The sequence below is a fragment of the Sinocyclocheilus grahami genome, unplaced genomic scaffold, assembly GCF_001515645.1.
Source record: "Sinocyclocheilus grahami isolate Dianchi unplaced genomic scaffold, SAMN03320097.WGS_v1.1 scaffold313.1, whole genome shotgun sequence".
NCBI lineage: Eukaryota > Metazoa > Chordata > Actinopteri > Cypriniformes > Cyprinidae > Sinocyclocheilus > Sinocyclocheilus grahami.
Genome location: NW_015505492.1, coordinates 1621718 through 1638826, shown reverse-complemented (window position 1 = coordinate 1638826; position 17109 = coordinate 1621718). Strand labels below are relative to the sequence as shown.

General features: G+C 38.3%; 1 protein-coding gene across 6 annotated transcripts in view; it reads left to right on the top strand.

Annotated features, from left to right (window-relative positions):
- Positions 1–2694: 2694 nt before the first annotated feature.
- Positions 2695–17109, top strand: part of kat6b (K(lysine) acetyltransferase 6B) — a 36219-nt gene continuing 21804 nt past the window's right edge. For 2 of the 6 annotated variants that reach the window (XM_016294208.1, XM_016294203.1), the window contains exons 1-2: positions 4171–4323; positions 6172–7041. In XM_016294208.1, coding sequence (XP_016149694.1) covers positions 6421–7041 — 621 coding nt within the window. In that variant the 5' untranslated portion in view covers positions 4171–4323; positions 6172–6420. Of the gene's footprint in view, positions 2883–4170; positions 4324–4423; positions 4569–6171; positions 7042–17109 lie in introns of those variants that run through there. The other 4 variants (XM_016294205.1, XM_016294209.1, XM_016294206.1 and 1 more) reach the window with 4 other exon arrangements.

The following is a 17109-nucleotide window of genomic DNA, read 5'->3' as shown; positions in this document are numbered from 1 at the left end:
TTACTGCTGTCACTTGTATTCTCATCCTAACCTTATAATTATTTATGCAGGATGTGTTTTTTTTTTTCAACAGAGAACCTGGACTCCACTTTTGGCCTATTTTACTCTCTCAACTTCTGTGTCCTATTGGATGGTTAGAAAGCCTCCAGCTTCTACCTGTCCTCTTGATGACAGTGGCAGGTCTGCATTGGTTCATCTCTGTGATATGGGATGAGGAGTAGCTATTTGTGAGCATCATTAGAGAGACTGAAGGTACAGCTGACCCTTTGTCCCAGTGTGTGACAGCAATCATAGCAGATTCAGTTGCTGTCACTGACAAACCTGTTCAGGCCCTGGCATCACTGAGCACATGGTTTTAAACAACCCACAAGTCCATGCGAAATCTTTAATGACAGCGAAGGACAAAGTCCTTGAGCACTATTTCACATTTTCAGCTCACACACACAGTCACGCTTGTGTGTTTTTTTCCACTTCTCTAATCCTCCCGCTGTGTTTTACTGATGCTGGGTGTTTTTAAGACCTGCGAAAGTTGCCTGTGAGGTTTATAAAACATAAGTTGATTCACAGGTGTGCTGCTATTGTACAACATTTCAGTCAATGGGTATAGAAGACATTATGAAAGAACAAAGTCAAACAAGAAAAACAACACTTCTGATATAGTTTAAATTTTGGTTTCTTTATATTAGGTGTCTGCAACTATATACAGTACAGAAAGATTGATTATGTACAATTATGTACTTGAGGTGAGATATGGTTAAGGTTAGGAATAGGTTTAATGGCATGGGTAGATTTGAGGGCCAGTTGTATTGTATAAATACATTTTACTTGACTTTTAAGGGGTAGGTTGAGGTCAACAGTGTAATTACAGATGCATTAACAGAAATTAATTACAACTAATTACATGCAGGTATGATTTTAAATACAAGTACAGTGTAAATATATGGATCTACACAATAAGTCCATTGTATCAAATGGTTGATTTAAATGTTAGTACATAGTAGTTAAAGACACTTAATATAAAGTGGGTTAGACACATACACACACACACACACACACAAAACGTTTTCAATACACAACTTGATATAAATGTGTTATCTCATTAAAAATGCCAAACTGTATCATCTTAGTTGGAAAGCAACAGGACCAGTTTATTTAAAACAATGAATCAGACCAGCTACTGTGTGACTTTATTTAAAGTTTATTCATTTTATAATGATTGAGGCTTAATATGCTTAGAGCTATTTGATTTGGTTTGGTCCACTATAGCAAATATTGTTGTATTTTTAATATTATAAAGAAGAAAACCATCTAGTCAGCAATCTAGGAAATGCTTGTCTTTGCTTAGTTGGAACATTCAACACAGTTGTATTTTTGTAGTTAGAAAAATGCAGCAGCATCGGGAAGGTCATCAGTTTGAGCTAATCTACTTACCCTAGTGCTGTTATACCTTTGTGCAGGGCATTTATCCTGCCTCTGTCTGCATGTGAATATGAATGTGCCAGTGGTTGAAATATGCAAACATGAATAATTCCAATGTATCTGCCTAAACTGTAAACAAATGTACCTTGCCTTTTGGCATACAAATAAGTAACACTGACTTGCAATAGCCACACACATTACAGTGCTACAAAAAAGGTATCTGACTGAAAATAACACCAGTTATACCTGAGAATTGACAGGTATTGTTAAGATCCAATGCAGATGATCAAAAACAACAATGCCTAGTTGTAACTTTAAAATTACAGCACAGTTAAAATGCTAGTTAAAATGTCAAATACTAAAGTTGATCCAACTGAAAGCAGTGTAATTATATTTAACACAATATTTAGTGTTGTGCCAGTATATCACACCCAGACCAGCTGCTGTAAGCAGCTCAACGTGGTGTTTCAAAAAAGACAACTGAAGACAACCCTTTGGTGTCAAATCTCCTTGATCAGGCTTTGTTGGAAGCCAGTATGAAGGCTTTTGCCAAACTGTAACCACATCCTGCATGGCTCAAGTTTTATTTAGTGTGCAATTTGTTTTCCTTTCAGGCACAGTAAAAAGTAACATGTCCATGGTTCAGATTGCCCTGCGCTGCACCAAATTTTCACTCCAGGGCGAAGCCATGGGCTTTCAGGTGCGTTTGCAAACTGTCAGGGTTTTTTTTTTTGCACATTTTGTTATGGAATGGTTTAGATTTACTCCAGCTATGTTTTTCCAACTGTGGTGAAGCACATTTCACTGTATTTAATTGATGCTGGTATTTATATCGCAAGCAAACATCAATTAAATTCGCAACACCAGTGTTTATTATAATTATGCTACAGGCTATGCATGTATTCATAAGAAACTGATTTGTGCTGGGTGACATTAAAACTTTCACCTTCCTCTTCAAAAAAAACATGGCATATCACACAGCATCTTGTCTTTTCCCCCAAATAGTTTAAAATGTATCATAATTGCATATGACTATTGACTTGGAGCCGATTTTGTATGCGTGTCCCAATAAGCGATATTAAAAGTTTCCTTTTCCTCTTCACAGACAGGGCACATTATGTCTCCTCTTTTCCCACCCGTGCCATGTAGTCTGAAACAATGTACATTGTTTCCCAATGAGCGATGTGATGTCACATAGCGGTTACAGCGAGTTAGTCCTCCTCTGTGGCTGATGGAGTGCCGAAAGGGGAGGGTACTACTTTGTCACAGACTCCTATGTAGATTAACCTTTCAATTAGTTGTTATCAGGTTCTCTCTTCCTACGCGTGCGTTCGTCTTCCGAATCAAACAGGACCCCATTGGATTTATCAGGCTACTTTACGCATATATCATCAGCTTCGCAAATAAGCGTGTTTTTATTGCTTATACGAGGAGCGTGGAGAGAGCGCGCGAGGAACTTAAAGGTAAATGTTCGCTTTGCCAGCGTTGTCGGGCATTTATCTCGGCGGTGTCTTGAGTGGCTCGTTATCGGTGGCATGTTTTAATCGTTCAAGTTTAAGTTGTCGTGAGTGATGTAACTTGACGCGAGCGGAGAAATGAATTCGGTTACTGGGTATTGGGTTACTCGAACCGCGCGAGTATCGCAAGCTACTGCTTGACCCGCATAAATGGAATTTTCCAGATGCTATCTGTTCTCAGTTGCTTGATCTTGAAATATGAGTGCATTTTGCATGCTTTAGACAGAAGCGCGTAAACAAACGGCAGTCATCATCGCTGCTTTTTAGCGTTTCGGAATAACGGGAGAAATGATATGCCATCATCCGTTTAGGCATTCGCAAGATTTATAAATGTTGTCTTATTTGCGTGCACACTACCTTCGTAAGGATGTAGGCTACGTTACGCGCGCTCGATAGTTCGTGGCCTCCCGTGTCTTCTGTAAAGTGCAAACTAATTGTAATATTAGGTTACAGTGCACACAGCACGGGGAATGCCAGGGATAACTCGAGCACTTGGACTAATTATTCACCATTACATTATTCTCCAAAAAGTGTGACTAGGTCGATCTGCTCATATTGCAGTGTTGTGCGATGCTCATAAGGGGGAGCCTTCTTAAAGGTGTAGAGCGAGTTTCGGCTGATCTTACATTAAAGAGCCATCAAGTAGTTTTAAACTCATTATATTACATGATGATAAAATATCCCCGCTATCCCTGCTAACTGTGCTTCTAATGCGGATAGAATAGCAGGTATCGCATTCCATACGCAGTAAGGACTGAAGAGCAGTTGACACCTTAAAGGGATAGTTTGGTCTAAAAATGAAAATAGTCATTTACTCCTCCTCGATTTGTAATAATTCCATATGACTAAAAATGAGATATGCAGAATGACGGCCTTCAGTTACTTAACACTTGTATGTGTAAAATAAAACACTGAAGGTAATAATGATTGAGACTGTCAGTTCCTCACTTTCTGCTTAATGTCTCATTTTGTGCTCCACGGAAGAAGAAAAAAGTCATAGAGGTTTGGAAAAACATGAGTGAGTAAATGATGACAGAATGTTCAGCGGTGTTGAACTATCCCTTTAAGAGGCGGGTCAAGTGATTATTGACAGATTATGAAGCCAACCGATTCCTCGAGAGGCCGAACTGTTTCCTTGTGATTGACACTTTGGTTATCAAATCAGGGATAAGTATTTGCCCTTTTTAACCAATATTAAAGTTTCTTGGGCGGGAACGTCTTTGTGAAGGTAAGGTTTAATGAGACTCCATTGGGTTGTAATCAGTGCCATGTCGGATTCATGTAAACTACAACATTGTAACAAAATGGCGTCTGTTTAGTAACGCGACCGGGCAAAGCGGCGAAGTCACCTGACCTGTCCACCGTGTTAGAGCGTCCAGAAAACAAGGTTTGCGAGACCTTAGGTTAATTGACGTGTTGACTTTGTCATCATAAATTATAGATAGTCATCTGTCGGAAGTAGTCATAAAGCATAACCTAATTTAGCCAGCTTTAGCTTAGCGTGCTAGACTTGAGCTCCGGGGCTGTTTAGAAAGCCGATGCTGGAGATGATAAGCCGAATGCTTGTGAGATTCGCCTGACTTTTGCTCACTATCTCGGCTTTAATCAGAGGACTCGAGCTGAAGTAAGAGTGTCAGTACGCGTTTGTGATTCTGTGTTTTGTTTTCGCTGTCAACATTTGAGATGATGTTGCTAGACTCTTAATGTGAAATGTCACGGCCAAGTCGTAGTTTGTGACCAAAGCTGGAAGAGTGTAGACGAGATTTAAAAACGATTAAATAAGTGTCAAATGTTAAACAACACCGTATGTTGTGTTTTTAAGTTTGGGTTGAACATCCACAACGAGTGAGTGTCAATAGACTTTGTTTTACCATCGGTTGTCCTGTTTTTATATGTGCTGCTAAGACTGTGTGCTGTCATGCCTCCCCAGTTAAACTCGAGTTATTTAACTTAGTGGTTATTTATATACCTCGGCTAACCGAGTTGCGCCGTTCATTTATTTACCGTAGCTTTTCTTGGATCTGTTTAGGCCGGACCTAATGTCTCAGAGGAATGGGTCAAGTGTTCCCCTCAGTATGTGTGCGAGGCTTTTTATATAACAATATTATGGCAGATAAGTTGTGGTTGAGTTTACACGGCTGCTGTTGGTGAGCGGAGGAATTCTTGAGAAATTGTTCACTGCATGTCACCTGCTGGCTGCTCGCAGCACTGTTCTTCCTCCGCTTGTGCTGTTTGGGTTTTTACACTATCATAAATCAATGAGCTTAATAAAATCTTGTTATCCACGGTGTGCTGTGTTTTAGCTTGTAGCTAAATGTTATGTATGTATGTATGTATGTATGTATATATTGATATTGTATTTTGGAGTAAATGAATGTCTCACTATAGTGAGCTCCCTAGCTAGACTGCATATGGGCATCATAAACACGTGTAGCATTTTTGCTGTCTAGGCAGGCAGGTTTTGAGTACCAGCTACAGTTCTCATAAAGTGGCTCTCATTTTATCAAAATGTGAATTAACATGTCTCTTGGTTGTACTAGTCTGTCTGGTTTGGACTGGTGATTTTTCCTTTTATGGAATGTGTGCACCTAACACCTGAAGTCACATGTTCTATTTCTAATGACTGGGAATATATATATATATTTACATTTAGTCATTTAGCAGACGCTTTTATCCATATATATATATATATGCAGATACAAAATAAAGGACACTATTGTTTAACTAAGCCAATTTAATCATACACATGTAAATATATAGCCTACATGCATATCTATTTCAGATGTATAGTGTATATATATATATAGATAAAAGAGTTTGTGTATATACGCACGTGTGTGTGTATATACGCATACATGCATACATACATACATACATATATATATATATATATATATATATATATATATATACCGCATGCATGCATATATGCATACATACATACACATATATGCATGCATGCGTATATAGGGTTAGTTTAACAATGACGGTTTATATAATGTTGTTTTTTTTTTGTTTTTTTTAACTCTCCCTTTATTTAAACCTATTTTACATTGTACTTGTGTAAAATAGCATGACTAATGTAGAAGTATGACTAATGTAAACGAGTGGTAGTGTTGGTTAGCCAAACCCCCTGGATCAGGTTGCCATGCCCATGTAACTAGCTCTGGAGAGAGTGTTTGTTTTGTTGCAAAGTAACATGTATTTTCTGTTTTTCTCCTCTTCACAACCACAGGTGTAACACGAAAGGATTTTTCAGCAAGTCCTCTGACTTTGGATTTACAACCACAAGGGATTTTTTTTTCTGACATAAAGGAAAAGAAATGAATAGCCTGTCTGATCTTTGAGGAGTTACTTCAGTCCCATATCCTGCTCGGCATAATGTACTAATGGCTGGCTTTTGTTTGAGGATGCGTATTGTTTGCTCTTAAAAGAAAAGGAATGTATTCATGGATCACACCTTAATGAAACAACTTATTTCACCATGGTGAAACTGGCCAATCCCCTGTACACAGAGTGGATTCTTGAGGCTATTCAGAAGATCAAAAGGCAGAAGCAGCGGCCTTCGGAGGAGCGGATTTGCCATGCCGTCTCAACCTCACATGGACTAGACAAGGGTGTTGTACTCAAGCAGCTGGAGCTCTCTGTGAAGGATGGATCCATCCTTAAGGTTACCAGCAAAGGGTGCGCTTCATACAAAGACCCCGATAACCCGGGAAGGATTGGGCCTTTCAAGCTGGGAGGCTCTGGCCCGGTCTCGCTTGGATCTGTTATACCTGCTGGAGATCTGCGTCATGTGGATTGGAATAAAATCCTTAGGAGGGCTATCGAAGGTTTGGGCGTCCCGGCTGGCTCCTCTCTAAGGAACATCGAGAGATTTCTTAGAAGCCAGGGCGACCTGGTGAATGTTGTGGCGAACCCCAGGTTTCAGCAGAGGCTGAGGCTAGCTGCTAAGCGGGCGGTTAACAACGGGCGGCTGCTCAAGGATGGGCCGCTCTACAGGATGAACAGTGGTGGGCTGGGAGGCAAAGCTTGCTTCAGGAGCGTGGGGGTCTTTGGTGTCGACCTCCCACCTGTGACACTACTCCCTCATGAGAGAGACCGGGTACGTCTAGAACTTTTTGTATCAGGCTCTGTGTGCTTGTCTGAAAAGCTGTGAATATAAAAACTTTTTTTTTAAATAATATAAAAAAATAAAATTTGTTTCTGCAAATGCAAACTTATTTAAAGCCAAGGTTTTACCTATGAACGACCATGAGAACGTTTGGGAACCTCTTAATTCAGTACCAAGTAGATTTGTGGCGTTTTCATCCAGACAGTTTAGCTTGTTAGCGTGGACTGTTGTTTTGAGACTAGGAATGCATGATATATCGGCCACCATATCGGTATCGGCCGATAAATGCTCATTTTTTCTGTTATCGGTATCGGCCTGATAAGAAAATTTGGCCGATATCTTAAGGCCGATAAATAATTCATTATTTCCTTCAGAGACACTTCAGATGCGCGCTGTTCGTTTGCAGCCTTTTGTGCAATTGTACGTTGTAATATTGTGTTTATTTGATGTATATCTGATTTATCTCATATAGAATGCGTTTGGTTAAGTTAAAAGAGCGCTTCAGTTTACCGGTGATCGTCTTTAGCTCAGCGCAGGCAGCTCAAACAGCAGTGCACAACATTAATAACTATGATTGGGAATGTTGTGTATATAACATTCTAATAAGAACATTATTATAATAAAACGTTGTGCATTCTTTGGGTTTAGTTGCTGTGTTTCAGCGCGTTGATATGGGAAGAGCGCATCCACAACAGGATCACACATTCTGACTATAGCACGCAATAACTGCATCATTTTGTACATATATAAGTTGTAATATTATGTTTATGTTGTATTAATATTAATCTCAGGATGCATTTCCTTGAGTTAAATAAGCTGCCAGCAAAACGCTTCAGTTTACCATGTTCATTCAGCTCTTCAGCTTCAGCACGCGCAGCTCAACGGCTGCTGTTTAAAACAGTGGTATTAATTTGTTACTTTTTCAAAATCATTGATATATTATTAATAACAACAGCCACTTGTATTTTTCTCTTATTATTTTCATCAACAATATGGTTTAGTAATTAAAATCATTTAATTATTGTCCGTGCAGAGGCTATTCTGTTTTATTGATCTGTGGCGCATTCATTTTGATTCTTTACACGTGTAATGATGTCCAGTGACTTGTTTGCATTATTTTATTTATTTGTAAGACTTTTTTATGACTAAATTTGGTAATGGGAGAGTAAAAATATTTTTAAAACGTACACCGTTCAAACTAGGCTGTTTATGTTGAAGTGTTTGGGATTTGGCTTTTAATGATGAGACCTTTTTTGTAATCAGGCTCTCAAATAGTATATAACAATTTGGATATAGATTTATCGGCCAACATATCGGTTATCGGCTTTCAAAAATAAAGAATAATCGGTTATCGGTATTGGCCAAAATTTTCATATCGGTGCATCCCTATTTGAGACCTCAGCAGAGTTTTAAAATCTAGTGTACACAAGAAGTATCAGGAACAGAAATACTCCTTCCAGAAATACTCATATGTTGACATGCGTACCAGTGTCATTTAGAGGTTGTAACATCCAGGAAGTCAGTAGTTTAAGTCCAGTGTTTGTAGCTTTTCAGGGCTTAACTATACAAATGTGGCTCTATCATCCAAAATTGTTGAAATATCTTGAAACCATAGCCTAACTCATTGTTTAGGTAAAGGGTTTCTTCACCATTGGCCCCAAACCGCTTTGTCATCCACATGAGTGAGCTTGGCTTCGATTTTAACATTGTGTGATTGAAATGTTGTGTGAAAAATGAGTCGTTTTTATTCCTAAATCATCTTTGGTTTGCTCCAAGATAGTTTTCTAAATGAGAGCTTGATACGCTACAGATGTTGGAGTAGCTGTGCGTTATTGATCTTGTTGTCCTGAAGCTTCATCATCCAGGCCTCGCTGGTGCAATTTCCATATTTAAAAATCTTAAGTCAACATGAAACAGCATTTGCAAGCCATTCTACTCCTGTAATGTAAAACATTTTAAGTGTATTTAATGAGTGAAAATGTAGGCTGTGAACTAAATTTATCATTTGGAAATGGTTTGGATTGTGAAATGTGCCCATTACGTGCCTGAATAAAGCTGGTTGGAGAAGATGGGTTGATTGAAGTAAGAGTGTTTTGTGACGTCAGCTGAAAAGTTTCAGAGGCTGAGCAAGCAATGAAATATTTTTAAAATAAAGCTTTTTTTTCTTGCATGCGAGTACTCTTTCGCGTCACATGAACGGAGATGTACACACAAAATTATGTCGAATTGTCTGTTTTGACAAGCTGTGCATTCGGTTTTAAAGGGATAGCAGTAGTGCTGGGCGGTACCACCAAACATTTATATCACGTTTTTTTTCAAAATTATACCGGTTTCACGGTACATGAAGGTTTTTTTTTTCATGCGTGACCGGGTGTTAACCATATTTTCTACTGATTGAGAGAGGAAATACTGCAGTATATTGACTTAGAATGCCCTATTTTACTGTCATGATGAGTAAATATTGTCAAAAAATACCACACTAAATCGTGACTAAACACGACCCCTTTTAATACATGTTAACCAGGAGTCACTCTCATTTATAATCGCGGCATCGTCTGATAAAATCAACATGCATCTACACTAAAGAGCAGCTATGCGGTTGTTTTGGCTATATTACTTTTTTGTCTCATGCAGCACACTGCCAGCGTCTGGGTAACAAACTAAAAAAAAAAAATGTGCATGTGATATTAACAGATGAACTACGCTCATATTTATAATTCCAAACAATCAGTAAGCGACAGGTGCTAGGAAACGCTGTTTTGTACTCATTTATTGACGAGTCGGCTGTGGTGCGGCCAACTGAATGCGCTGCTTCTCTGCCGCTCACTGCACAGAACAGACGCCGAGAGAGGCGACACTTCTCCGGGAAAGTCAGACCTCGCGTTCGCGGGACAGCACTGGCGAAATCTTCCAACTGAACCATAGCTAAGGTTTATCCAAAAAAAGTCGCTAGGTTTGTCAGTATGAATATTCTGTGGAAAAAAGCCGCTAAAAGGGTCTGAAAGTTGCCAAATCTAGTGCTAAAGTCGCGCTCGTGTGTGTGTGTGTGTGGGAAACGCGGGAGCTGATGGCAGGGGGCGGTGGATATTTGTGGTGGTCAGTGTGGATATTGTGGATGAGTTCTTCTGTCATCACGTTCTATTAGTTCTACAGCTTCCACGCTTAGTAACACATACAGCTGTACTCTCAACACAGTGCAACAATGAAAAGGGACCCCTTTCAAACAGTGTCGCGTTCCGAACGTTGTTTAAGTGACATACACCGGTATTGCGGTATTTTAAAAATACATATCATAGCAAAAATAAACACCGGTATTCGGTATGATCCGGTATACCGCCCAGCACTAGATAGCAGCCTAATTTAGTTGCTATTGTCCATGTTATTGATGTTAATCAAGCAACAAAAGAAAGACTGAAAATCATGCACTGCTCTTGACTGAAAAACTTTAGTAGCCCTAAAGATTAATCTAAATGTATTTATAGAAAAAAATGTCTGCTTGAAAGAATGAAGAATATGGTAAACAAGTTGCTATAAAGAATGCATAATTAGCCTATATAAACATTGGTATTTCATTAAAAAGAAGACCATGTTCTTGTTGTTTGAGAAGTGGTTTTATTTCATTTTAACATAAAGGCATAGTGTCACCGCAGTTAAATCACACCGATTTAACTGCAGTGACGCATAACATGCTTGATATCTATCATGATAAAACCTTAATATCAAACATATATAATGTGTTTGGAAATTTTAGAAAAATGGTTAATAAATGCACTGTAACTAAACCCATTAGGTTTACTGTAGATTTAGTAGACTAAAACTAGACTAAAACTTAAAACAATTCATATGACTAAAACTAAATGGCATTTTAGTCAAAAGACTATGACTAAAACTAAATCAAAATTTGCTGTCAAAATTAACAGTGTTTGAGATCCCTACATTATTCTAGGCAAATTTGGTTAGGAAATGTTGACAATCCATTATAACCTTATTATTACAGGGATTATTATAGATTCCCCTCCTCTGGTGTCCTGTGTTTTTGGTTGCTTTTAACTGGGACTCAGCCTTGTCTGGCCTTTCCCTCTAAACATTTGTATAAAAAGCTGCAAACTTTTTATAATACCTTTTAAATTATTCCTGCACCAGTCGTGACATTGCAGACTGGCATTTCCAGTCTTCATAAATAGCATTTGTTCAGTTTGGACTACATATAGCTCTTTATCATATCACATAGTTTAGGCACAATGTAGCTATAGTCCATAGACCAATGAAAGTGTAAAAGTGTTTCATTGCTGGTCACTTAAGGTCCAAGCTAGGTGGCTCTTAATGCTCTCTTTTCCTACAGTGGTCAGCGAACAATCAGAGGCCATTTGGTAATCAAATCTTGGAGCACATTCCCTTGTTCACTCTTTGAGTTGCTCTTTGAAAGCTAAAGCTTTTGGTTTCCCATGCATGGGGGCTTGACTGTTGCTAAGCAATGTGCTTCATTGACCCTAGGACATGATAGCATGGTGCCAGTCTTTTTTTTCACAATCACGGAGACGGTCTGCCGTCTTGCAGATGGTTCAGGGGGACTGCAGTGGTGGGCTGGCTGCTGATTAGCTCAATGCGTTAAAAGGGCTCTTTTGTTGTTAATTGTGTGCTTGGGGACTGGTCAGTCTGCAGCTGCTCCTGGCCTCTTTATAATATTCTGCGAGGGGTTAAATTATGAGAAAAGAGAGAGCCAAATCCGGCTTTCTTTTGTCCCATTAGCTGGCGGGATTAGATTTTGCGTTGAAGGTGTATTAGATCTCATGGCTGGCCTCTCTTTTTGACGTTCTTGAAACTCTTGCTTCGTTTAAAAGATAGTAATTCAATGAAGGTCTGTTAAAGCTTTGCTGATTTCATCTGTTCTTCAGTAATGGTGTTGAAACAGTACTAGACTGCTGTTTACCAGCTGTGGCTGGTGCAATTTGCTCACTTTCTAGAAATTTCATTACGGCATTATGGTCTTAGCAGTGTATTTTACTTTAGTCTCCCTAAGAAACCGCAGAATTTTGCCTTAAAAGTTTAGTTGCAACCAAAAGTACATGAATAACTTGGGATTAATCAATTAGTCCAGTTGATTGATTCCTAACCAGGGGTGGTCTTGTAAACGTTTCAGTTTTGATTTGATCAAGGTCTGTTAATAGATGAATTTAATTAAGTGATTCATTATTTGTGTAAAAAGGAACTAAGAAAATATAAATACGCACCATAGTTACATTTTATATATTAACATTTTATGTACATGTAACTCAATACAGATTTGCAATAAATATTAACTAAAACATTTCTGATTGATTTTGAACAGGTACACCACCAAAGGCTTCATTTTGCCACTGCTTGGTTGCAAGTTGGTGTTCCTAGTTGTGGTTTTGCTAGTAATGGTTACGTCTTCACACCCACTGGCAGTCGCTGTATTAAGTTGCTCTGCATTTATATAAAGCTGTGCATCTCTGATGGTGTACACAGGGTTTACTGATGTGTCTGTAGGAGTACCGAAGACCAAAAATGCAAAGAAAAACTGCTCTAGAGTGAACTTGCAGTTGGAAAATGACTGTTGATATGCTTAAGTCAGCTAACCCACATAGGTGAAATGTATTATTTGTTCTTCTATGTGTGCGACTGTTCAGCTCAGTGTGAAGTTTGTCGATGTCATCTTCTCCATCCTCTATGACTTCTGCTAAATGCTCCTTTCAAAGCAGCACTACTTTCTTTCCGTGTATCTGGTATATTTTTAACTCTTCAATCAGCATTATTGTTTGCACAGCAGTCTCAAAGAGCCTGCGGCTTATGTGAAGGAACTCATACTCGCTAATGTTTTTTGAGATGCATATTAAGGCCTTAGTTGGACTAAGAAAAGAAGCTAACACAAAAATTGTTTTTGCTGGCCTAAGCAGGCCAGTAGTACAGATTTTTACTTGCTGTTTGGGTTTAGTGGTTTCCTGAGATCTCTGTAACTAGAGCCCCTGGATCAATTTTTGTTGCTATTGAACCTGTTTGCTTTGTGTTAACAACTCGAGTCCCTAAGCATTAAGCCACTGCCACCACATATATGCATAATTAGTAAGGGTCAGACACAGCCTGAAGTGGAGATGGCTTAATTAGTGCTGGAGTAATTGTCACTTTGCTAACCTGAGTCTCAGATACCTGAGCGTGTGCCATGTTGCTGTTCCTCAGGCAGACTGACCTGAATGAAGTAATGGTAATGTAATAGCCCTGCCATCCTCGTTAAGTTCCTGGGCTTTAGAGGCCTGGATGAGCTAATAGAGCTGTTGGAAAATGTAATGGGACGAGCCACGGGTCAGCGTTAGAACAGATCTGCTCTACATTCCTCTTTCACACTGAAGCATGAGACGTCGTCAGGCTTAAATAAAACTACTTCTCTCTCTCTGGCTCTATTTGGTCTCAAACCACTTGAAAGATGATGCTGATGTGCATGTCACTGCATTGGATCACACAAACCGAGCCAAGAGACACACAATTTACGTGTCAATTACTGTCAGTGTCTGGTTGTGGGATGAGGGCAAGGCATAACCACATCCATGCCGCCATTCAAAAGTGATATGCCTCTACTTGTGGCAATCCAAGATGAGATCTCAGGAAGCTTATGTAGATAAGAGGCACAGCAGTCACGTTTAATGTGGGATGAACCCATGTTTACTTTGCTTTAAGTGTTTTTTACTGATCATCATTATTCTGCTTCACGGATGGCTCACATAGCTTTTAAGTGTTAGTTATGCATTTGGCAGATGCTTTTATGCAACGCAACCTATATTGCAGTTTGTCTTTCAATTCATGCATTTCATGGGAGTCAAACCCATGCTCTCCTGTTTGAGCTACAGAAAAGCAGAGTTTATATATGTATGTTTGCAGAGGTTGACTAATTGCCCAACAACGAGCCGATACATTGTCCAACTAGTTTAGCTAGTGTTTTGATTAACTGATTAATTAGCATGCAGTCCTTTAGACCTGTAAGAAACTCTGTGCATGTTTTTACAACATTTGGCCTCGTGCCGAAGTATGCATACTTGGCTTTTCTGGAGCAGTAGAAACATAGTAGTGGATGGATGGAGATACAATTGACTAATATAGCCATGTTAGCTGGCATGGGGCTAAATTATAAACAAATATTAGACCCGAGACTGGTTAGAATAGTGAATTTACATTTGTACACAACACACATGAAAGTAACTCTTCTTTTTTTTTTTTCAAAACATCAGTGAAAACCTCATGTGCTTCCTGTAAGCATTTCACTTCTGCATTGTTCAAATAAAGACATGTACATGCCCCTGTGGTCATCACAGCCACATGTTTCTTGTTTGTTTTACACTCTTGCACCTGTAGCACTTGCTTGTTCCCAGTGCAGCCGCTGCAGTCAGGATTCACTGGCCTTTAATTCAGAGCCAAACATGGCACAGAACCTTCTGTCATCAGCCTGGTGTGGATGCGCGCTAGCTCCACTTAGTGGACAAAACAACTGACAAAAGCATGTTTGTGGTGTTGCTTTGTGATGTTGCTTTAAATAGAAGGATATTGTTAATTAATGAGCTAAATGCTTCAGGTAAAAGGACGTGTGTCCCTCAGTGAAATAGACCCGTCTCAGAGTAACAACGCTATTATTGCCTGTTTTAGATAGGAATGCTGTGTCATCTGTGGAATGTTCCTTTTGCAAACATTCCAGATCACATATGTGTCACAATATTCAGCAGGGTGGAGTCAGCAGCCAACACATATTTGTTCTCACTGACATGAGAATGTGTCCTAGTGTAATTTACGAGCAAGTAGAGACGGTAGTTTTGTTGCTAGGTTTGTGTTAATTCTGTCAAATATGTAACCATGGCTAGGATTGGAATGGAATGCTAAGACTTACTGCACAGTAAAAACTATATGCTGCTTACTTTATTTTTTTTAGTGCTAAATTAAGTTTTAGTGCTTTTTAAAAAAAAAACACGGAGGCGATATTCCATAGTACATATTTGAAACAGTAGTTTGCGATATTGTCATATGTTTTACAGTCTCATCAATCATTAAATGATGAGTCAGGAAAGAGGTTAAAAATTGTGATTGACACAACTTCTGGTTAATCCAGCACACTGGAAGAGGAAGGTCTAGTCAATTACAGTATATTATGCATTATTGTATTCTCTTCAGTAACTCTGTTGTGCATTAGTTTTAGCCAATTTAGTAAGACCTATATGAAACTGTAGGTACTGTTCTAAACGTAATCCTAAATGCTCATGATTGGGGGTGGTTAAAGAAATCATCTTTTACTTGCCTTACTATCACTCCAAACTTTTATTACTGACTTTCTTCTGTGGAACAGAAAATATATTTTTGGAACCAAACAACATTGGACCCTATTGACTTCTATTGTATTGACAAAAAAAACTAACTTTAATATATTCCTGCTCTACAGACGAAAGTCATACAGGATTGGAATGATATAAGTGTGAGAAAATTACAGAATTTTCATTTTTGGGTGAAACTGTCCCTTTAAGTAAAAATGTTATTGTCAGCCATTGAGAACCCCATATTAATGTACAAATTTTAATAGGCTTAAATGTTTGTGGTGGTTCCGGATCGCCATTAAGTAAGCAGTAAATGCCCATGTATTTATGATGCCACTCTCAGAGGTGTTCAATTTATACTTAAGGTTAGTTGTAAATTTGAGCTGTGTAAATTGCATTGGGGAAAAACATGATGGTCCTTCTAGTGCTGATGGGAAATTTTGGATTCTAGCAGGATTTACATGATGCTTAAATTAGGGCTGGATAAAAAAATATCTATCACGATATTAATCGATTTTCATTTTTTCGGAACGATATCGATTCTTAAATCCCAAGAATCGATTAATCTAGCCTGTTTTCAGTTAATGGACGGAACACTGAAGGGCACTTCCCATCCAATATATCGCAATAAGCATTGTGCTTTGGTACTTTTAATATGAAACAAAGTCTCAGATTTCAAATTATGTCCATTGTATTGCAGTATTTAAACAATAAATGTCATTTTGGCGCTGTTTAATGTGGAGTGACAGATCGCTATAGCGCACGTGAACTGATCATCTCCTCCACATTAATACCAGTTTCAGCACATAAACAAATAAACATGACAAAAGAATGAGTACAACTTTACAATCTGTATTCGGTCTCATATAATCGCTCAATCAGTGTTTCCTCCGCGTTAAGACGTCAATAGGCCTATAACGTCTTGTAAACGTCTTGTAAATGTCAGGTAACGTCACATTTACCTCAGAAAAACATATTCGGTGACCATAACCTCATTAGTCGGATAGAAAAATAAACTGTAGAGAGGGGCATTTTGCTAAATATATGCAACATATTCTTTATAAATTTGACTGTTCTTCAATGTTTCATTTATGTTTGAATAAATCCAGTTGAATAAAGTTTTTATGACCGCCACCGTTTATATAAAAAAAATAAAACGAATTGAAGTAGAAATATTATGTAACTAACTTTATTATTTTAAAAACGTCATTAAGTGTAATTTTAACAAATCAGTCAGTTTTAACCTTCAGTATTATAGTAATGTAGTACCAACCGACTCATGTATATTTTACAGCATTAGTTGAGAGATTTTTTTTTCCTTGAGAAAATTTGGCATGTACTGTACCTGAAATATATCCAAAATAATCAATATCGAATCGAATCGCAAGCTTGTGAATGAGAATCGAATCGTGAAATTTGTCAAAAGTTAAAACCCAGCCCTTGCTTAAATAGTGCATATAATCACCTCCATAATGACAGTTTGGCTACACATACATAAGTTCACATTATATATTTATGTCTTGAGTTCTAAGAAATCATTTGAGAATCTGCGTGTTTATTTTTGTTTCGTTTTTCCTACATATCAAGTAGGGCTGTGCGATTTGGGGGAAAATATCAAATTGCGATTTTTTTTTTTTGACAGATATTGCGATTTGATTTGCGATTTTTAAATTTGCAAAGTCAAGCTTCAGCTCAATATTGCCAATAATGTGCAGCACAGTATGGGTATCATTACCCTGCTGAAAAAAAA